Raw genomic sequence first — 24800 nt, 5'->3', positions numbered from 1 at the left:
TGAACACAAAATCTAGTTCATACCAATAAACGTCAAGTGAAATCCACCAGATTTGCTCCATTGCCTCCTCAGTTCTGTACTGCAAACCGAAAACGGCACATTATTACCCAACACTTTAATCACCACCGAATTCTTCAAATTTTGAGAATTATTTGCCTCCATATCTGCATTCAACTTGACAGCAATACCATCCTCTGAAAACTCAACCTGGTCCATATTGAATGATATCTTGATTGGCTTCGGTTTCAACCATGCTTCAGCAACCTCACCCAAACTCAGACCCTCCTGTCTGTGGCTATCATTCATTTTGGTCTTCTGGATTCCAGCATCCATTTGATCCTTCACTTTCTCCTTAACATAATCCAAATTTGCATCCACCTTCGGAACCTCCACCGAATTCAATTCATCTTCAATATTACGCCCCTTATGCGTATCAAGAACTCCCGAAAACTTATTCAAACGTAAAATTAAATCATTCGAAGCTGAGGATTCAAGAATTATCAAACCTGTATTTCTCTTCACAGCCAAATTCTTCTTCCCAGGCATACTTTCCATCATAATGTTCTTCCCCTTGCCTTCAACAAGAACTTGACGGCTCGGAGGTCCTTCTCCTTCCCTGATCACAATACCATTTGAAACTCTACCATTGGGACGTAGAGATCCGTATGGTCGCGGAGCATTCATAATACTGGCAGAACAACGCCGGCGATCCTCCGACGCCTCCACCACCGAACGCAGGAATCTCACGCAAAACCGAATTCAAACTAGGCGGCGAACTTTCTCTCTCTAAAAATCCAGACGTTCTCTCTCTAACCCATCACCCCTACAATAACCAATGATGGTGAAAAGACTATCTTCGAGTGATGATATTTAGATGATCATAATCAAGCAACGGTGGTCTAAAGATCATAATTGGGCAATGATAATTAGAGATAGTCGGGCAATGCCGATCATACAAGTATTTAGATGATGATTGTACTTGGTGGTAATCAATAATGTCGACATCAAGCAGAGCTCTGGAGTTCTTCAAATATCCAAGCATTCTCACCATTTTAGTCTAACCTTCCTTCATGTTGAGAATAATAGTATATTTAAAATACTTTTAAAGTTTGTATTTTTATAACCAAAATTTCATTTCACTCCATCAAAAGTCTCATATCAAATCCTTTTATCATAGACCGTTTATTTAATATTTAAATACTTTAAAATTTGAGTGATCTTAAATTTGTTGGATTCCACTCATCAAGCCACTCATTCTGACTATAAACAAGCAAAAATCAGATATGTTTTATCCTCCAATTAATGTGGCATTTCAAATATCTTTCCAATGCTTTTTTGAGCTCATTTAAATTCGGATCAAATCACCTTTGTGATGAGTTTATCTTATTAAGTCACTTAATTTAATTCTAAGCTTGCAGAAATTGAACTTTCAGATTATTCTAATTCAATTCTTAGATTTTTCAATACAAATTACTGCATCAAAATTCATGCCGATCAAAGTGAATTTTCTTAAAGCATATTAAAATGATCTGCTACTGTGGTAATTTATAACATTATTACAATGCAATAGACCTCTTAATGCTTCTAATGATGCCAGCCAAAGTAAGGACAGACAAGATGAGGCCTAAGGCTCGAGTAAGGAAGACAATTAGTGGAGGAATTCAAGATTTTACTAAAATTAGATTTCCATTAGTGTGGAGAGGACTCTAAATTGTATAAGTTTAGAGAAGCACTAAATTAGTTTTCATGTTTCTATCAAATCAAATGGACCAAGGCTTCGTTTGGGACAGCTTTCTTACTGCTTTCTAAAGATATTTTAAACAACAGTAAGAAAATTGTATCAAATGAAGCCTACATCAGGACTCGAAAGAGTGTCGTGAATCATCCCACCATCAAAAAAACTAAAAAAAAAAAAAAAAAAAATGACCTTTCAGAGGTTTCTATACAACACAGCTCTCACAAACTGATGCTTTTAGTAAAACTCTACTCTTCATGATTACTCTTATTTTGAACGCCATGCTAAATATTTACAGATTGCAAGCAAATGAAACACCAAAGAATATTGTCAAAGAATCAGGATATTCTTCGGGCATGACTCGATCTATGCGAGGCATGAGGTTTTTCTGTTGATCTTCTAGGGTTAGAACCTGCACTTTCAATAATGTCACTATTAAAATCTTTTATCAGTGGCAAATGGATACACCCAACTTTACTGGATTGGCTAAACTTTCCAATCTTTTGTTTTATGCTTAAAAATTCAAGTTCCAGGTCTCTGACTTTAGCTTGTAGAAGCTCCACGTCTGTTCTCAGATGCTGCCTCTCCCTTATAACAGAAACAAAGCCATCTCTTTGTAGAATCTCTCCAGTAGATTCATTTACAGGGGAAGTAACATTGTTTTCATTGTCAAAATTGTGAAGGTAATTGGAAAGGGCAGAACGCAGCTGCATTTGCTCAAAAAAGAGAACTTGGAAAACCCTTCTGAGTGGCAGGCGTTCATTCTGCGTGGCGTGGGTACAGGCATCAATGGAGAGCTTTGCCCAGTTTATAATGCTGCAGAGCTTCTCTCTTTCATCGTCTAGAAGCCAGGGGTGTTCCTGCAGAGGGAATTCAGACAATTGGAAACCAATGCTTGGTGGAAAAATAAGAGTTACATTCAAGCATATACTAAGTACAAATTTTGTGAGAATGATTTCTTTTGGTCTATTTCAATATTTATTTTGGCTTTAACTTTTATTTTGTAATATGCAGATCTTATTTGGGAACCAAAGTAGTAGATTTTTGAACTGGTCAAATACAAGCAGCAAAAGACAAGTAGCTAGTAGAATTTTGAAATGGGCAAAAACGAAGACACGACTTTACATGTAAAAAACAGATTAGCAATGCAAGAATAAACAACTTGGTAGAGTGTACCATAACAAAACTGGAAGTGATAAAATTGAAAATTATGTATGAGCATTAGTGTTCCTGTAAGTACAGAACTGTTCAAATTCATCACATGTTGCACCTTTAGTCCAAATGATGCGAACAATGGATAGATAAAAAAAATGACGATAATATACTGTCAAATTGACATGATTTAAACAACCACCATTGCCCTTATCCCAACCATTTAGAGTTAGCATTCCTAACTCATATTCATTCCAGTAGACTATTCCATAAAGTGTTTATTCTATTTTGTTTTCTTGCTGCATTAACTTCTAGGCGTAATATCTCTGGTCAAACTATTTTTTTTAATCATCTCACAAATTCTATCTATAATATCAGGATTAATTATTCTATGTGACCAACCAAAATGCGTCACGTCACCTCTTCGTTGTGTACTGCGGCTCGATACCGCTCAGTACAGCGGCTCGGTGCCGCTAATGTGGCTGCACCTGATTCGCCTCCGAACGTAGAGCTGTGTTCGGCCTCAGCACAGAATAATTTCTCCAATATCAGAGTGTCACTTATCCTCCATTGTATGTGCCTACACCACATTTCAATATCTTATTTTCAATAGTTGTTGTAAGCATATCTTAGCATTATCATCACATGCTCTCTCCATCACCATTTTATTATCCATCTTAATATTCTTATTTGTGCAACACTCAATTTGCTTAACAACGTTTTTTGCAAAACACTCACACATGTAAGCATATGCATCTAATTATAGTTCCAAAAAACTTCCACTCGGTTCTGCCTCTGCTGTTTAGGGTTTTAAATATAAGGGCTGGCCGATTCAATTGAATCGGCCAATGATACCGGCTATTATACTAACAAAATTTTAATTGAATGTAAAGTTTTAATTTTATGTATCTTCAGAGTAACTAAACTTCATTTTTTTTATCAATGCATAATGCATTTCATGATTTCATTCTTTTAAAAAAACTTTTCCAATTTAAAAAAATCTCATTTAATTATTTCTCGAAATATAACACTCAAATTTAATAAAAATCCTATTATCATTATTGCCATCACTTTTACTAATCAACCTATCTTATCAAGGCCGTTAGATCTTCTCTCTCTTGCATAAACTATTTTATATAACTCTTTTACTCAACCTTAGAACATTGATCTTTGCAAAACTTCTGAAACCTAAAATTATTGTATACCTCGATAATTCATTTTCCATATCAAAGCTAGATGATTCAACCAAATTAGCCAAAAACTTCCATGCTTATTCTGGAGCCAAAAAAACTAGCAATACTAAAAACTACCTAACACAAAATTTCAACCTTAATCTGGAAGCTGCTGAATCAAGCCATTAGGATGCATGCAATTTATCCATAGCTTAACGAAGTAAGCACCATAACATTAGTTTAAGCAAAGGATACTAACCTTGAGGTATATATCCACTGCTCTGTACACTCCATCATCCGATGTTCTCAAGGACTCAGGAAATGCCTCTACAAGAGACCACATCTTTTGAGCTTTCAAGTTCACATCAGGAGCAACCTCAGCGAGATAATTGTCAATTAATTTTGTTACATTATTTAAATGGTTAGAGGAAATAGCAGGATCCGATGATGTTGGCGAGAAGGATGCAATATTCAAGTTCTGAATAGATGAGAAATGTCGAATAATACGCTCAATACAATCTGTGTCGTACAGGTTATCAGATCCTGAAAAATTAGGAACAAGTAGACCATCAAGTGTTGCATATTCAAGTTGCAATCCTATTATCCTCTCCAAAGTTTCTTTGCATGATTGCTCGATATCCAATATGATCGATAGGCGTAGGAGACCCAGCAAGAAACGACAGTAAGACTTCCCCTTCTTATTAGGAAGCAGCTCTATAATGCTTTCAGCTAACGCTTTTTGATCTACTGCAGCTGGCATCATGGATAAACTAGCAATGCTCCTTAATTTACCAACTTGCCCACCCTGCCATCGATCAAGACCAGGCAAATACTTTCTTGCATAATACATTAGTGCACCAGCTATATTTTCTGGTCTGATTCCACGTTTACTCATTGTTTCCATCAATTTCTTAAACATCGGATAGTTGAAACATGAAACATCTTCAAACCACCAATTAGATATTTTGCTTCTAATTCTAGCACCAGTATTTATTCCATTCCAGAGTATGCTACCTTCAGGACTTTGTAAACTTCCATACAGCAACATAGGCCATCCAAACAAACTGGGATCAGTACATGCCATCACTGAGAGAGCGTCGAGACATTTGTGCACAACTGGAAGGTTTTCAGCTTTTGGAATAAATTTCTGACAGCCTTGAAGAGTCAATATACAATCTTCCCAGCTTCGCAGGATGGTTTTATGGATGAAACTTTGCACCATATTCAATAAATTGTCATTGTCATATTCCTCCGTCATTTCAAGATATTCAGCAGTGCAATACACCAATAAAGCGTTGTTTTGGGTAAGCTCCACTTTAGCCCCATAACAAAATCTTGCCGCAATGCAGAATCCTTCATGTCCTCCAGGACATCCCACTAATTCATATTGCATATTGTCTTTTGAGTCATGTGCGTCTTCTACTAGACGTGCAATCTTCCCGCATTTGGAAATGAGAGGAAACTGAAGGTAAGAAAAAAAAATCATCATTCAAACAACATGAAAATAATAAGCATGTAGGCAATGTTAGCAAACGACTCTCTCTGTAATATTGTATTTACATTTCTACCCTGTACAGCTCTATTTATAGGCTCTGTATTCGTTCTTTAATGTTATAAATATTACATTTCCTTTCCTGCTTCTCTTCCCTGTCCATCCTCTGTTCTTTTTCTTTCATGGTATCCAGAGCTGCTCATGGGAGATCAAGACTCAGCAAGTTCTCTCCCTCCCTCCACCGTTCCATCGGAAAAATCTCCCACCGATCTCACTATACTGGCCCTTCTCAAGTTTCTTGTCTCTAATGTCAAGAACCTCATCCCAAACCCATTAACCTCGGACAACTATGTCATTTGGCGTATGCAAATTCTACAACACTTTCAGGCGAACGGCTACGCCGGACACCTCACCGGCGCCATTCCAGCCCCCGCCGACGTTCAATCCCAAGACTACGCTCACTGGAAACTTGTTGACGGCAACCTCCTATCATCTTTATTCTCTACAATCTCTCAATCAATCCTTCCCTACATTATCTTCTCTATCACCGCCAATGCCGCCTGGCTCACTCTTGAACGATGTCTTTAACCCATCAATCGCTCACGGGTCATTCAACTCAAGAATAAACTCCACAATATTGAAATGAAAAACCTCACCATGCAGCAATATCTTGCCCAGATCAAATCGATCGTCGACAACATCGCTGCCTCCGGATCTAAAATTGATCCGGAAGACATCATCCTCTACATCCTAAATGGCCTACCCTCAACCTATAACTCCTTCAAGACCGCCATTCGCACATCTCTTCTTCCAATCGACCTCGAAACTCTCTATTTGCTTATCTGCAGCGAACAAATAAACTTACAGCAATAAACTCTTAAAGACTCATCAGCCGGTTTGACGGCTAACGCGCTCAATGCATCCTCTTCAAACCCAACGGGCGGACGTGGCCAGAAACGATTTTAGAAGAACAAGAATGTGCCTCTCTCCAACACCAGCTCGCCCATTCCTCCCGCTACATCCGCCCTCACTAATTCAGGCCGTCAAAGGTGTCAAATATGCGGAAAATCGGGCCACATTGCTCTCAACTGCTGGCACCGATGCAACTTCAAATATGCTCTCGCCGTTTCACGTCCGCCTCGTGCACTTCTAGCTCAACCATCTCCCACCGCAACTCAAGATTGGATACTCGACTCCGGCGCATCTACTCACCTAACACCCGACAGCAACAATCTTTATTCCTCGTCCACTTATCAAGGCTCTGACACCGTATCAACCGCCAATGGATCCTCCCTACCTATTCACAACACCGGTCAAGGCCTCCTTCCGCTACCTGACACTCCCCGTAAGCTCCGATTATGCAATCTTCTTCATGTTCCCTCTCTCACTCACAACCTTCTCTCCGTTTCAAAATTAATTTATAATAATTCTATCTCAATTTGCTTTGATGCTAATGGGTTCGAAATCAAGGATATTCAAGATCAACGACCGCTTCTTCGCGGGCATCTACATATTGGCCTTTATCAAATCCGGATGTCTTCTGCACACCCTCCCACCGCCTTCACAGCCACTACAACAAATACTCAACTTTGGCACGCACGATTAGGCCACCCGAATAAACGTCCTCTCCATTCTTGCTCAACACTTACTCGACTTAAACAATGTATCAAATTCTTTTATATGCACATCCTGTAATGTGGTCAAGAGCCACAAACTTTCCTTCAATAAAAGCATTACGGTTTCTACATCATCTTTTGAATTAATCCACTCAGACGTTTGGGGACCAGCTCCGCAAAATTCTTTAGACGCCTTTCGTTATTATGTGATCTTTATTGACAACTTCACGCGGTTTTCTTGGATATATCTAATGCATTATAAACACGAAACTCTTGCTAAGTTCAAACTGTTTTGTAATCTAATTAAAAATCAACATGGCTACATACCCAAGAAATTTTGCTCCGACGGCGGAGGCGAATACACTAGCCATGCCTTCAAAACACATCTGCAAGAACTTGGTACAACACATCCATTGAGTTGTTCACACACCCCAGAACAAAACGGCATATTTGAGGGTAAACACCGGCACCTACTCAACCTCACTCGCACACTCCTTCATGCGTCCAACTTTCCAAATAACTTCTGGGCAGAAGCTCTGTCAACTACCAGTTACCTCATCAACCGTCTTCCCTCTAAATCTCTCTTCAATCACCATACCAAAGACTTCACGATACGTTACCCACATACTCTCACCTTCGCACCTTTGGGTGTCTTTGCTTCCCATGGTTGCAACCCTACACATCTAACAAATTGTCTCCCCGCTCTCAAGAATGCACCTTTCTTGGCTATTCAACACTTCATAAAGGTTACAAATGTAATCATCAAAAATCGGGAAAAATATACATCTCTCGGCATGTCGTATTCTACGAAACCACATTTCATTACAAATCTTTATCTATCACACCTTCATCTCCAACTAACTCTCAACTCCACACTTCCTCTCCCCTACTTATCATTCCTACCTCCACGGTTTCTTTCCCTCAAACTGTCAGTTCTCCTCCTTCAAACACCTCAACTAGTAGTAGTACCACTCCTAAAACCTTCCCTCCAATTCCAGAAATCACTCACAGCAATATAACTCCACCCTCCAACCCATACTCCACTCAAAAATCTTCACCTAACCGTGACACTACATCTACTCATTCCCAATCCAGGCTTGTTCCCTCACATCATCCGATGCAAACCAGGCTAAAGTCCGGCATCTCTAAACCCAAACAAATATTTTCCCTCACTACTACCAATTCGTCTTCTGTGACTCCCACCACCTACACCCAGGCCGCCAAGTCAACACATTGGCGACAAGCCATGATGGATGAATTCAACACTCTTACCCAACAAAATACTTGGTCCCTTGTTCCTGCTCCACCAAACAAGCCCATCCTTGGCTGCAAGTGGACATTTAAAACTAAACTTTTACCTGCAAGACAGATAGATCGTCACAAAGCTCGTCTCGTCGCTCTTGGCTACAATCAAATACCTGGCGTCAACTACAATGAAACGTTTAGCCCCGTCGCAAAAATGCCTACGATCAGCATTCTTCTCACTTTGTCCCTTCATCGAAACTGGCCTATACATCAACTAGACGTCTCCAATGCATTCTTGCAAGGTGACCTTCCGGATGACATCTACATGCGCCAACCACCCGGCTTTGTGCATCCGAAATTACAAGAATTCGTATGCAAACTTCAAAAATCTCTCTATGGGCTCAAGCAGGTACCCCGACAATGATTTCAGAAACTCACCGATTTTTTACAATCACAAGGATTCAGGTTTAGTCGTTCCGACCCATCTCTCCTTCGATTTAATCATCATAACACTCAGATTTATGTCTTGATTTACGTGGATGATATACTTCTCATAGGGAATGACAAATCTGCCATTCAGTCTCTACTAAAGCTCCTCAACTCTCAATTTGCTCTCAAACAGATCGGCCAAATCTCTCTATTTCTCGACATTCAAGTCCTTCGAACAACCGCCGGGTACTTCCTTACGCAACAGCACTACGCCAAGAAAATCATACACAATGCTGGCTTTGATGATTGCAAACCCGCACCAACACCTGTCACTCTGAAATCCAAACACCAATCCAACAACCTTCAGCCCTTTCAAGACCCTACTCTCTATCGTCGCCTTGCGGGATCCCTCCAATACCTATCTATAACACGGCCGGACATCGCCTTCACCACCAACATGGTCTGTCAAAGGATGCAGCATCCCACCGAGCAAGATTTTCAAGCATTAAAAAGATTACTTCACTATGTCAAAGGCACGTCGTCCTATGGTCTACCCATCACAGTTGGTGATCTGACACTAAACACCTACACGGATGGAGACTGGGCATCAGACACTACAGACCGAAAGTCTATATCCAGATATTGCACCTTTTTAGGCCCAAACCTCATATCCTGCTCTGTTAAGAAACATGTAACCTATGATGCACCGACACTTCTCCTCAAAGAGGCGTGCAGTGTCCGACACCGTGTCCGACATGACACTCGCCCGACACTCCTCCGACACGTGTCGAACACGTCGAAAACATGTCCGATTAATAAATATTAAAAACAAATTGGACACGCATGTCCAACATGCGTATCTTAAATATATTATGAATTTTTTTAAATATAATTTCTTATATTTTGCAGATTTAAAATAAATTTCTGATTTCTCATCCACAACAAAAAATCAACTTCCGCACTTAATACTTAAATATTCTCATTTTCATTTCTTTTTGGCAGTGAAGGTATTTTCATATCCTCTCTCGGTGACTGATAAATGACATCAATGCCTGACTCTTGACATCCTAATACTAATCATTTTAAGCACAAATTCTAGTTAAATGACTTATTATTTTCAAATTATTTTTAAAATTATACGTATTTAATTTTTATATACTATTTTTTAAATATAAAAACTATAATAATGTGTCCAACCCGTGTCCGTGTCCTATATTTTCAATAACTGACGTGTCCCGTGTCTTTGTCGTGTCGTATCCGTGTCGCCGTGTCCGTGTCTGTGCATCATAGCATGTAACGGTTGCCAAGTCCTCAATTGAAGCCGAATACCGATCCTTGTCCGCGGCCACCTCGGACGTCATATGGCTTCGCCACTTAGTTGCCGAACTTCACCTTGGACAGAAGTCTCCTACCGTAATTCATTGTGACAACATCTCGGCTCTTGCCATCGCAAAGAATGCGGTCTTCCATGTAAGAACTAAACACATCAAAATATACTATTAGTTCATTCGTCAGCATATCGGCTACGGCGACATATCCCTCACTCACATTCCTTCAAATGATCAGATAGAAGATATTCTAACAAAACCATTTTCTATCGCTCGTTTCAACGACCTTCGTAACAAATTAATCATTCACTCGATGAATGCTTAATTTGAGGGAGACTGTTAGCAAACGACTCTCTCTGTAATATTGTATTTTCATTTTTACCCTGTACAACTATATTTATAGGCTCTGTATTCGTTCTTTAATGTTATCAATATTACATTTCCTTTCCTGCTTCTCTTCCCTGTCCATCCTCTGTTCTTTTTGTTTCAGGCAAATCTACTTAATAAACAAATGGTTTTCATCTAAGAATGAACTGCTAACCATTAATCAGTAAGAATTTGACTTGGTAATCAATTTAATAGGATACCCTTTACTTGCCAATCGCACTTCATGAAGTTTGGCTGTTCGGTGGAATCTGTTCCCCTTTGTTTTCCATTTCAAGGCAGCATGAACTGTGGTATTTTGATTCGAACCATGACAGCAAGGATGCACACAAACAAACCATTCCTTTACGACTGATATGAGAGCGCAAAATCTCAACATGGCTCAAGGATTATCAATTGAAAGGAGATTATTCGTGGGGGATTCAATGGATTAATAAAATGTAAGTTAACTTTATGCTGCGGTAATTTGGCAATTGAAGAGTTGTTGAGATTGATAGGAGTGAGGTCACTTGTCATGTTGTGCTTGTAGATATGATGTAATCATCACATGAAAAGGGTAATATTGGTTGTAGACATTTTGAAAAAAAGGAAAACTAATGAAAAATAACAGACCTCCTTTTCTGTTCTCTATTCATAGCTTCTTCTCCACCGCCAATTGCTTCAAATTGTCGATATCCTAAAATATGTCGCCTATCCCTATCGTTTGGTGCTCTCATTGACTCACTCTTCCCCACCCAACTGCTATCCATCATGCCTGACTGATGGCACTGGCTTGACCGTGAAGATGATGGAATGCATTTACACCATCGAAGAAAAAGTCGCTGAGCTGAAGGAAATCGTAAGGGAAGTAGAACTACGATTAATTGTGCGGGAGGTACACAAACCCACTCACCAGCACCGTCTACTTTAAACAACTGCATGAAGAATCTCATGGGAGATACTTCATCCAAAACTATGTGCATTACCACTCCAAGACATCCCGACGACAACCCAAAAACTTGGATAAAAAAATTTGAGCAATGTCACAGCTTTCACAAGCTCTTGGATGAAGGTAAGTTAATACTTCGTTCCACATAAATGGTCTAGCCAAAGAATGTTACCATTGGTTAGCAAAAACAAAATGTTTATTCTCATAAAGCTGAGTTCTTGGCTGCTCTTCGCACACGCTTTAGACTCTCTATATATGGTAATATTTGAAGAGTACTTAACAAGCCAATGCACACTTCAATAATAAGAGACTATCAAATATAATTATAGACATTATCAAACTAAATCATAGGCATCATCAATCCCTTCTTGCAAAGTTGGTTTGAAACCAGCAATCCAAAAATAAGTTTGAATACAACGAACCAACCCTTGAATCAAGCTACTGAACAAGCCAAGCTTATTAAAGATAAGCTCAGCGACAATAAAAATATTCCCATTTCATCACTTACTACTACCACTGCTCCACTTCATGGTTTAAAATTGTGCAATAAGAGGCTTTAAACTTTTAAGTCTCAAAGCCTACGCAATGAGAGTTGGCATTGAGGCATACGCCTCAAGTTCACTGTGCCGTGCCTCCTCGCCTCATGTTTAGAGGCGTCTACCTCTTAAAAAAAAAAAACTCTAACCAAATATATATCTATTCCGTTCGGCCCCCCACTCCCGCGCGTCGTCGGTCATTTCCGAACCGAAACTAGGTTTCTTCTCCCTTCTTCTTCGAGCGACATTTTCTCCTCTTCCTGAGTTCCTTCCATTCGACCAACGTCGGCTTCCTTCCACCGTGAGTTGCTCTTCACCTATTGCTTAGAGTTCTCTTCTACCGCGAGTTGGGCTGGAGTCTCATTCAACCGGTCGTTAAAAACTCTTCTTCTTCGTGGTTCCATCTATCACCTTGTTGTGAAATACAAGATCGGTTCATTCTGCCATAAGGACCTCCATATTATGTTGAGTAAGATTCCACAATAAGTCTGTCTGCTCGATACCGCTTGGTATCGCTCTGTATCGCTAGGTACATGCTCCGTACTGCTCGGTACCACTCAGTACAACAATGTTTTGTACCACTAGTACATGCTTGGTACATGCTCAGTACTGCTAGGTACATGCTCAGTACCGCTCGATATCTTTCCATAAAAATGACATACGAACTTTAAAAATAAGTAAAACTTCAAAATTACTCTTACAATAAAAATTTGTTCCGGGGGCCCTGCCCCTGGAAACCCCCGCAAGGGCGTTGCCCCTTGACCCCTTGACCTGACCGGGCAGGATGAACCACGCTAGGGGGCAGCGCCCCTTTGGACCCCGGCTACCCGGCATATTATTATATTCATCATCTTTAGTAATAGTTGTTAGTATTAGTCTGCTTCTTCATGAATGCATGCTTTGTATAAATTTTCTTAATGTTAAATAAGTGAAGCATTATGTTTAGGGGTTTGATATATTGTACTAATATATTCTTCTCATAAAGGATGGTCAGAAATAAGGATAAAGTTGCATCAAGTCATAGAAAAGATCCAGCATAAAAAGAGGAAAAATTGCTTGTCGACATTGAGAATGAATTCACTAGTGTACATTATATACAATAAGAGACTCAGAGATAGGAATTTGAAGAAAAAATGATTAATGGATGATGAAGATTCTTTGCTCTGCGAGAATGTGGCATCTAATAATGAGTGATTTGTAGATGATGAAGTTGAAATGATGCCGTTTGAATTACAAGATGAAGATTTAAATGTTGATTTCTTTGATGGTCTTAAAGCATCTACATCCATCATAACTCAAGAACAAATCAAAAAAGGTATATAAATAATATATTTTTCTTAGACTTTTATTAATGTATTATACTATTATTCATTTTGATATAGTTCAAAAATATTTAGGAAAGATGAAGATAACTGATATTGAGGAAGAAGGAACTGATTGGAAGATATTGGACTCTATAGGAGAGGAGGAAGGGGAGAGAGCAGTTCATCATAATGATGATTCAAATGAAGACCCCCTTAGTGATGATAGTGCTGATTACTTATGATTTCTTATGTGATGTCATTGCTATTTATTTTTGAAATTATATGTTAATGAAAAGAATACTGTGATTTGGAAAAGATGGAGTTTGAGTTGAACTATATTTCATGTTGTTTTATTATTGGGATATTTTGATTTCACTTCATATATTGTGCATTTTTATGTTTTATATATTATTTACTCATTAGTATATATAAAATTTATCATTTTATGTTTACGCAGTATTTTAATTTTGAGGCTTATGCCTCAAAACGCCTTGAGGCTTACGCTTCACCTCACGAATGAAAAACGCCTCAATACCCGATTACACAATTTTAAACATTGCTCCACATAATTCACCTCTTGTTATCCTCCTCGCTACAACCAAAACTTGCATCAACCAAAAACAACAACAACAACATCAAGGCTTGATCCAACTACGTGAGGTCGGCTACATGAATCTTTTTTTCTTCATTGTATCCTATTAAGAATCAAATTTCAATTTAAATCTAATAAACAAAGATCATTTCTACTGATGCAATCAAACAAACACAAGGATTGCAAACAAAGACTTCCTTTCCTTAAAACATAGACAAACATAAAATAATATAATAAAATTATTTTAAATAAAAACACATCTTATAACTTTAAATAAAAAGGACAACAATACCTTACAATTTAAAATAATAACACTACGCAACGACACCTTACAACTTATAAAAGTTTTGAGAAGAAAGATACAGGTGAAATGAGAACCGTGGAGAGAAGAATAGATTGGAAAACAAGATGAAATAGAAGAAGTAAGGTATAGAGGATAGCTCACAAGTTAAAAACCCGCAGGTTTCACATTCCAACAATTCATCACTAATCTCTCCATAAACTCTCTTTCAAGCAGCAAAACAACAACATTTATAGAAGAAAAAGACTAAATGCCCTCATAAATCTGCCACCCTAAGTAACCAATAGAAGCCATCTTGAGAAGATAAAACAAGACTTAGGAAAAAGCAAAGATGTAGGGGAACGGTCAACAACAGGGAACCAACGCTAGGGAAAAGCAAAAGAAAAATTTTCAAGTAAAGGAAACACCAAAATCTGCTTGGAAAAATAGCTAATATTGAATCCGAATTTAGTATGGGGAACATACTGATACACCTTAGGTTTTGACAATTTCGGTTTTGCCCTAATTTCCCCCCAAAAAGAGGAATTTCTCCACCAAAATCAAAGAAGAACAATCACAAGAGGGTTGAGATGAGAAGCAAAAACCTTTGCATAAGAAAACCAAGAGAAAACAAGATAAGTTTGTCCACTTCGAGAAGGACAAGATCTCCCACAAGAAAACCCTAGAAAAGAGCAAGAAGGAGGCTAAGGAGAAAATAAGAGAGAGAATACACTTTTCATAATGATCCCCACTAAACCCTAATGGCTCCCTTCATACCAACACACAATTTCTCCCTCCCCAAAATGCCCCCACTTAAGTGGATGGGGCCCCTTGGTCCAACCGAACCGCCCGCCCCTCTCCCCTCCGCCTGTAGACCAGCACGGGTCCAGGCCGGACCGGTTCAAGGTGAACCGGTCCATCACATACATCAACCAGCCAATTTTGGAAGACATGGGCCAAGCCCATTAAGAGAAAAAACAGCCAAGATTAAATGCCCACATAGCCAACAAGGAAGCAATGAAACATAAATAAAATCTAAAAAAAATCTAGCTTTGCCTGCATCAGTTCTCCCTTGGTGGAGAAATCTCATCCCCTGGTGAGATTGCCTCAGAATTTCTAAGATGTTACGATTGTGCCTTTTCGTTTCCTGAATTAAAGAGACATACTTCCTTCGGATCTTCTCCTTTTCTTGTTCAAACTCAGATTGAAGTAGACACTTCATATTTTCATATCTCTTTGCACATAAATACTATTGTCTTTGAATTTTGAGAAGTTCGTTCTGCTGTGGATTAGTAGAACATGATTGGGGTGGTACCCATTTTGTTGCTGGAAATTTATCTTATGGAATACAAATAATAGTGGGTTGAATTTCAAAGACTGTATGTTCAAATATCTCTTGAATTGGAGATTCATATCGCCGATTTCTTTGGTTGTCTTTTTTTTTTTATAGAAAGGAAGACACACACATGACAACCTAGTCTCTAATACCAAATTGATGCAATCAAATAAACATAAGGATTGCAAACAAAGACTTCCTTTCCTTAAAACATAGACAAACATAAAATAATATAACAATATTATTTTAAATAAAGACACACCTTACAACTTCAAATAAAAAGGACAACAATGTCTTACAATTTAAAATAAAAACACTACGCAATGACACCTTACAACTTGTAAATATTTTGAGAAGAAAGATACATGTGAAATGGGAATCGTCGAGATAGGAATAGATAGAATACCGAAATGAAATAGAAGAAGTAAGGTAGAGAGGATAGTTCGCAAGCTAAAAACCCGCAGGTTTCACATTCCAATAATTCATCACAAATCTCTCCATAAACACTATTTCCAGTAGCAAAACAACAACATTTATAGGAGAAAAAGACCAAATGCCTCATAAATATGCCACCTTAAGTAACTAATAGAAGTCATCTTGAGAAGATAAAACAAGAATTAGGAAACAACAAAGAGGGAGGGGAAAGATAAGCAACAGGGAATCAACGCCTAGGGAAAAGCAAAAGCAAAATTTCCAAGAAAAGGTAACACTGAAATCTGCTTAGAATAACAGTCAATATTGAATCCGAATTCAGCATGGGGAACACACATCAACTAGCCAATTTTGGAAGACATGGGCCACATAGCCAACAAGGAAGCAAGGAAACATAAAGAAAATTTAAAAAAAAATTAGCTTTGCCTGCATCAATTCTCCCATGGTGGAGAAATCTCATCCCGTGATGAGATTGCCTTAGAACTTCCAAGATATTTTGATTGTGCATTTTTTGTTTCCTGAATTAAAGAGTCATACTTCGGATCATCTCCTTTTCTTGTTCAACTCGCACTGGGTTCTATTCCCACACGCGAACGCCAAATGCGAGATTTTTTTAAAGTTTAGAACTTATACCTTTGTAGGGTACATTGGCGGTGTCGGCATGTGGATCGTGGCAAGAGAAGATTTTTTTTTTCTTCTCTTTTTTTCTAATAATTAATTATAATTAATTATGATTAATAATAATAAATTAGAATAAAAAATAATCAATTATAATTATATTTAACTAACTAAAATTAGTGTATGATTAATTAATAATTAATTATAATTAAAAAATTAATCATAATTAAACTTAATTAACTATGATTAATAATAATATCATTTTAATTAAAAAAATACTAATTATAATTAAATTTAATTCAATTATAACTAATATTATAAATAATACTAATTATTGATAAATTAAAAACTAATTAATTATAATTAAATACAAACATACAATTAAAAGATATTACATGAGGAAATTCGTAACAGAGCATGGATATTAAAAATTGACGCAAATGAGGCTCCCTTTGCGCAATTCAGTAAAAAAACGCCTCGATACTTACACCTTGAGTTATTTTTTAATGAGCTTGCGCCTCACATTAGAATTGAAGGCCCGCATTGAGGCCCGCCTCGCCTTCACTCGGCTAATGAGGCTTTACGCCTCATCTAGTATATAAATTAATAAACTTAACATAAATCTTGAAGTAAATTGCCTGACATTGTGAGACTCTTAGGAGATGAGGAGGAAGGGAAGAGAGCTAGTTTCACCAATAATAATGATTCAAATGAAGAACCCCTTCGTGATGACGGGGCTGATGACTTATGAGTTCTTATGTGATATGTCATTGCTATTTATTTTTGGAAATCAGAATTATATGTTAATGAAAAGAATACTAGGATTTGGGAAAGATAGAATTTTGAGTTGAACTATATTTCATGTTGTCTTATTATTGAGATATTTTGATTTCACTTCATATCTTATGTTTTTTTATGTTTTATATTATTCACTCATTAGTATATAACAAATTTATCATTTTATGTTTACGCAATCTTTTGATTTTGAGGCTTCCGCCTCAAAACGCCTTGAGGCTTACGCCTCGCCTCACGAATGAAAAACGCCTCAATACCCGAATACGCAATTTTAAACATTGGTAAAGAGGTTTTCGGGATGAAGGATTTATACAAGATTTGAACTGGATTTAATCCACCTCAATTGTCCATCTCTTCCTCACAAACTGCAAGCATTCGACCTCCTTCCCTATCAAACTCACCTGCGGCTGAACCTCACCAAGCCGACGTCTCCTCCAGCTCTAACCAACCTCTTCAAACTGAAGCCCTACCTACACAAGCCGCTGCCCATCTTCCAATCTCTGAGCAAAACCGACAATAACTTGCTCGCCGTGAAGGTAGTCATCTTCCTTTTGTGCGCCTCTTTAGCTAAATGTAGTAAACCTGTCGAATGGAGAAAGATTAAAGTAGTGGATTTAACTGCTGTGAGATTTAATTGTTTCCTAAATCTTATTTGACAGGATTTAGTATAAATCCTATTGTTTAAACAAGATTTAGCTCAAATTCTGCATAAATCCTGAATTGGAAGCTTGGAGACGACGACAATCAGAGATAGGGCGGAATCGGGAGTTGGGTTCGGCCTCTTGCGACACTGAGAGATGGAAGAGACGCAAGTGGGGGTCGGTTTGAAGGATGTCGCTGAAGCTCTCGTGAGTAGAAGAAGGGACTCGAAGGGATTTTGTGCGAGAAAGGCAAAAACGAATGGCTCCATTTCTTCCTCATTTTAATGACATGAGTTGAAGCATAATCAAGGGAGGCATGCATGAACAGTATGAAACAGCGCCGAATTGCAGAGTATGGGTAGGGATTGTAGCAAGATATCAGGATTTCGGCAGGGATTCGGGGCAGGTAATCATTTTTTAGCCATTTTTTTTCTTCTTTGTTATGTTTTCGTTTGGCTTCTTGAGTGGAGGCCAACAATAGAAAACCTTATACCAATAAACAAATAGAAAACCTATTTCAAAACAAGAATGGAGTCAAATAAGATATAAGAGTCGTGAACTTGAGGGAATAAAACAAAGCATACTCAGGTGCCCAAATCAAAGCCCCATTCCTTCTACAACCTCTAAAGAGAGAAGAAATAAGAATAGAGAAGGCATCGTAATAAACCATTTGTTTACCCAGAAAAGTAGTTTTGGCTTGCATTTCCATTGTGTCCCCTTCCCTCATTCTCAAAAATTTGAACCAAAGGCTAGACATAGGCTCCATAAGGAATTGGACTAAGAAAGACATGTAATTAAGAACCAGCCAAGGTTGCTCCTACATCATCTATCCCCAGAGTCTTTCTATGTTGTTATTTAAAAACTTTAAATATATGTCATTTACCCACTCAAAAAATGTTTGATGGTAACATACAGGCTACCTGCATATACCTGATTTCTCATGTATCCACATATATCCAACGAAATTGCCACAATTTTATTTTTTCTCACCATGGAATGATAAATAAGAAGAGTTTGGGTTATACTAATTTCATCATGGGATGCGTGAGGCACATTCTCAATCACATATGAAGACTTGTTACACAAACCTTGTGAAGATGAAACAATATTCCCTCAACTTTGACAATAATATCGCTTTGAAGGAGTGTACTGCAAAACCTGCTAGGCACAAGAAACCTAATTAATCACATTCTCAACTATTGCTACAACAAAATCAAACAGACAAATATGATAGCAAAACATAGTATAACTGTTCAAAATAATTCAACATGATGGATCAATATCTAGCTTAATGATACCATAATAATATGATCCAACACATACATGCTTATAAATAGCATATAAGCCACTCCTGCTAAACCAGTAGAAACTTAATCTAGAATAAAACCTTATAGTGCCTTAACTAATAGATCCCATAGATTTTTTGACACCATTTCATTTACATGCCAGGATATTTGCAAGTTGTTGGGAATTAGGTGAGACCAAATTCAAATCAACTAGAATAAATAAAACATAAATGCAAAAAACACCAAGAATTTCACACAAATTTGCCCAAGTAATGACTGCATCCTGTTGCTGCTACTGTAGATTTCACTATGATAACATTGATGGAATTTCACAAAGAAATTCACAACCTGAATCTCTCAAATATAAACCTAATGACAGAAACCCCTTTATAATGAAAATAAGGATCAACCTACAATGAAATCCCCAAAATATCACTAATGAAATAACTCGCAAAGCACTTCTTTATAGGGTGTTAATTAGGCACCACAACTCAAAAAATAATGGCAAGAAATAACACAAGAAGAGTATTATCCAAGAACAAAACTCCCTTACTCCATCCCCAAATAATATTATTCTTATCCCATAGGATCAAATGGTCCATGATCCCCATGGTGGTGCATAGGCGAACAACAAAGGCTAGACTCAGTTCTAAATGAGAAGGCCACCTATGGAGCCCACACAAATAACTCCCAAATGCAAATTGTGACCGTTGAAACCACAAGTGCAAGCAAATTTAGCTAGGTTGCCATTCGAATGTAGAAAACATCATTTGATAAGTAATACATGAGGAAGCTACCTTCAAGTAGTTGTTCATGATAACCAAGCACACCTTGGGCGATAGGTTCTACTAGACTCATAGGTATTGTCCAGATTTTGGTAGGCCCCCATTAATGCAAGGTTGAAACAAGATTGAAAATGTTGAATAAATAATCGTCATAATGATAGATGAGGAAGGAACATGCAATTTTTACATATGTGGATGCTAAATTCCAGCATATGGGGAGATTTCTTTAGTGATAGTGGAGGCCATAATTAGGGTAAATATACACTACAAGCAGCCCGCTAATACAATGTAGTTGCCTTGAAATTCAACCAAAAAGATTAGCATTCATTCTGAAAAACAATTTAGAGGACTTCTGGTATCAACTGGAACGCCAAAACTCCTTTCATTTAAAGATGTAAGCATCAGTAATCCATTGATGCATTCAACTATCTTAAAGGAAATAACAAATCCTTCAACAAGGAATTTGCTAGTTCGACCGGCAATAATCTAAGCTTTATTTTCATCCTACCTAGCGCCAAATTCTTTAGTGCCAAATTTTTTAACCAAATTGAACCTTCTTTCTCCCCCAAACTAAAAAGCTCATAAGAACAAACAAAGATCATTCCTTGATCACGGAAAATAAACACTGATGTATCAACCCCTATCTTTTAATTTTTCCCATACAAACCCGATAAGCATGGAGAGCGATTGTTCTGTCAACATAGTACACTTTTATCCTCCCATAATTTCCAGGACAAAATAAGGTCGCAGAAAGGGACAGTAAAATTATCCCGAAAGTGGAGGAAAGGACAGAAGGAGACTATACCATTCATTACCCCGGCGATAGAAACCAGCCCTTCCTGCACCTTCGCCGGCCTCCTCCGCCATCATCGATGTCAGCAAATCCTAGTAAACAGAGAAAAAGAGGATGCTACGGTTTAGAAACTTCTTCTTAATCAGGCTGCGGCTTGTTTACTTGCTGTTATCTGCTGTTTGTAAAGTTGAATTAGCGCGCAAGTGGTGGTTGCAATGATGACGAAGAAGAAGGTTCGTGTTGTAGGGAGAAAAAGAGACAACATGGGCCACCTTTTCTCACCTCCCAACCCTACCACTTTGATGACGCCAGCGCTCGAGCTTCGTCTGGCTGACTGGCTCGGAACAGACTAAAGCGAGCGCGACAGCTACAAGTAGAAGTAACCAACCACTCCCGGCCAGCCCGCCAATGGGTAAAGCGTTGGCCAAAGGTTGGGGACCGGCGGCGAACGCCAAGCCATTTCTTTTGTCTCTTGTGGGTGGTGATGTTTTTAAACTTTTTAGTTTTTCCATCCACGGCTCCGACCTTTTGGAGGAAATTTTATTTGTTCCGGACAGTAAATTAGTGTCACTTGTCTTCATTATTTATCGTGCCCTCCGACAATCCGATCAGGAACGGACCCGGGATTATTATGTTCGTGTATTGCTCAGTATTGCTCGGTATTGCTAAGTATTGGTCGATTTTGCTCGGCAATAACGAGAAATACCATTATGTAAAGACCAATACCTAGTTTTTCTCGGGTACTGCTCGGTATTGCTAAGTATTGCTCAGTATTGCTTGGTATTGGTCTTCACAGAGCGGTATTTCTCGTTATTGTCAAGCAATACCTAGCAATACCGAGCAATACCTAGCAATACCGAGCAATACCGAACAATACTGAGCAATACAGAGCAATACGGGAACATAGCAATTTCGGGTTCCGGTCCATGTTAGGTCGTCGGGCCGCGCGGTAAAAAGTAAGAAGATGTGGCAAAATATTATTGACGTATGAACGTAGAGCTACGTCAGGTCACCTGACCTAATAATTATTCCTTTTGGAGAATGTGGGCGGTGGGGCGATATATAATGGATAGAGTAATGAGAGCAAAAATAAAGGTAAAGAAGTTTTCAAATTTTGCACTATCAACATATCATTAACACAATTATCTGTATAATGAATTATATTCAAATAGATACTGGGAGGAGATGGTAATTACTATCTTGTTTTATTTCATTATATTTAAGTTTCATTTCGGACAGCTGTTTAACTATTTTTTAAAATAACTTTCTAACATAAAAATTTCTAGTTCAATAAATTTTTCTACTAAAAAATTATTTTATAAAACAAAATTTTAGTTTACAGATTAATTGAAAATATGCTAATTTGAGTCATTCAATACCGATTCCAGCTGGTACTTGGACTCCGGGGCCTCCGCTCACCTGACAAACTCCATGGATAATCTCTCTATTTCTCGACCATACCAAGGCTCAGACACCATAACTATCGGCGACAGCAGCTCCGTGAACATTGCAAACACCGGGGCGGGACTTCTCCCGACCCCGTCACGTAAGCTGCATTTATCTAAAATACTTTACTCTCCCGCTATCTGTTACAATCTCATCTCTATTTCTCAGCTTACAAAGGATAATGATATTACCATTACCTTTAATCCGTCTGGGTTTGTTTTGAAGGATATGAAGACTCAACGAGTTCTATTTCAAGGACCATGTAACAATGGTCTTTACACTTTGCCATGCAAACCAGCCACGGCAGAACATACGGCGCTTCTTACAGCTTCTACAAAGGCAGAATCATGGCACAGGAAGTTAGGCCATCCGAATAAGCACACATTCGACTTAATTTCTAGTCGTAACCCGAGCCTCAAGTTAGGCAAATCGTCTATTTCGTGTGCATCTTGTGCTATGTCAAAATGTCATAAATTGTTTTTTTAACCATCTACACACACATCTACTACTTTGTTAGCTTTAATTCATTCCGATGTTTGGGGCCCTGCTCCCGTTATTTCTAATCAAGGCTTCAAATATTATGTAATCTTTGTGGACGATTTTTCTAAATTTACCTGGTTGTTTCCATTAAGAATGAAATCTGAAGATCTTGACACATTTATCAATTTTAAGAAACAGGTTGAGACATATACAAACCAGAAAATCAAAATTTTTTGTACAGATGGCGGAACTGAATACATGAATCAAGCATTCTCAAATTTTCTTCGCTCTAATGGTATCATTCATCAGGCTTCATGCCCCTATACACCGGAACAAAATGGAACTGCCGAGCGTAAGCATCGGCACATTACTGAGACTATCCGCACCCTCCTCCATACATCCTCAGCCCCTTACAGATTTTGGCCAGACGCAGCGCTTACTGCAACCTATCTAATAAATCGGTTGCCAACTCCTAATCTCAACAATTTCTCTCCATTTGAATTACTTCATAACACCAAACCCAATTACAGCTTCTTGAAAACTTTTGGCTGTGAATGCTATCCCCTTATTCCCTCGCAGAATCGGCATAAACTTCAACCCAACGCTACACCGCATATCTTCCTTGGATATTTCGACATGTATAAAGGATATAAGTGTCTTGACATCGCTACCAACAAGATTGCTTTCTCCCGGCATGTCTTGTTTAACGAAAACAAATTCCCATTCTCTGCTAAACTCGTCAATCATTCCGCAACTCTAGCTGATATTCCTCCTCTATTGCTTACCCCTGCCTCCACAGTTATACAGCCCAAACAGATTCAGCCTCCGCATGCTAGCATTCCCGTGCCAACTGCTGATAGCATCACTAGCTCTTCCCAGCAGAATCCGTGTCCCGATACCATCCGCTCGAGTACATGCTCTCAGCCTCCCAGTAACTCAACTCCTCCGACTCACCCGATGACTACCCGTAGCAAAACCGGATCATTACGACCTTCCATTCGACTAAATCTGCTGCATAAACAAACCTCGCCAACACATTCTATTCCTCCTACTACTTATTCAGCAGCTGTTCAAACTGCAGAATGGCGCGAAGTAATGGCTATGGAATTCTTAGCTTTGCAACAGCAAGGAACGTGGTCCCTCACTCCTCCTCCGGCAAATACGGCGATCTTAGGATGCAAATGGACATACATACTAAAATTTCATGCAGATGGATCTATCGCCAAACACAAAGCCAGATTGGTTCCTCTCGGAAACCACCAAGAATACGGAATTGATTACACAGAGACATTCAGTCCAGTCGCAAAGCTTCCTACAATCCGGGTACTGTTAACTATAGCTCTCCACAATGACTGGCTGGTTCAGCAACTGGACGTAGCCAACGCTTTTCTTCACGGGAATCTGACTGAAACCGTCTACATGGCTCAACCTAAAGGCTTTGAGGACACCATCCATCCAAATCACGTATGTCGCCTCCATAAATCCATCTACGGATTAAAACAGTCTCCGCGACAGTGGTACAACACGTTTACTAAATTTCTTGTCACTCTCGGGTTTGCTCATAGCCAATCGGACCCTTCTCTTCTACTGTACAAAACCGAAAACACAACGATTTTTCTCCTTGTGTACGTCGATGATATTCTGATATCCGGCAATAATCAAGATGTTATCAGTTCCATTCTTTCCAGACTTCGTATCCGCTTCTCTATGAAGCATCTTGGAGAGGTTAGTGACTTTCTTGGTATTAAAATATCAAAATTCTCACATCAGTTTTTTCTTTCACAGGAACACTATGCAACCAAAATCCTCCAGGAAGCGGATCTATTGCACTGCAATCCTTTGGCTAATCCTACGTGTACCAAACCTCCAGAATTTGTTCCAGCTGATACTCTGTTGCAGGACGGTCATCTCTACAGACGGCTAACAGGATCGTTACAATATTTAACGATAACTCGTCCGGACATTGCTTTTAGTGTCAATCAGCTATCCCAATAT

General features: G+C 38.6%; 1 protein-coding gene across 3 annotated transcripts; it reads right to left on the bottom strand.

Moving 5' to 3' along the window:
• Window positions 1-1760: 1760 nt before the first annotated feature.
• Window positions 1761-21383, bottom strand: LOC110099809 (BTB/POZ domain-containing protein At3g44820). 3 transcript variants are annotated; one of them, XM_028693053.1, is made up of 5 exons: window positions 21162-21383; window positions 20892-21051; window positions 19104-19173; window positions 4319-5521; window positions 1761-2595 (listed from the first exon to the last, which is right to left on the bottom strand). In XM_028693053.1, the coding sequence occupies exons 2-5, from the start codon at window positions 20954-20956 to the stop codon at window positions 2074-2076; spliced, it is 1860 nt and encodes a 619-aa protein (XP_028548886.1). In that variant the 5' UTR covers window positions 20957-21051; window positions 21162-21383; the 3' UTR covers window positions 1761-2073. The 3 variants fall into 3 exon arrangements, with proteins under 3 accessions (XP_028548886.1, XP_020682755.1, XP_020682754.1); XM_020827096.2 differs by having other exon boundaries at window positions 20892-20971; XM_020827095.2 differs by having other exon boundaries at window positions 20892-21383.
• Window positions 21384-24800: the final 3417 nt, after the last annotated feature.

The sequence above is a fragment of the Dendrobium catenatum genome, unplaced genomic scaffold (assembly GCF_001605985.2).
Source record: "Dendrobium catenatum unplaced genomic scaffold, ASM160598v2 fragScaff_scaffold_220, whole genome shotgun sequence".
Taxonomy (NCBI): Eukaryota; Viridiplantae; Streptophyta; class Magnoliopsida; order Asparagales; family Orchidaceae; genus Dendrobium; species Dendrobium catenatum.
This window is presented reverse-complemented; position numbering and strand designations above follow the sequence as displayed.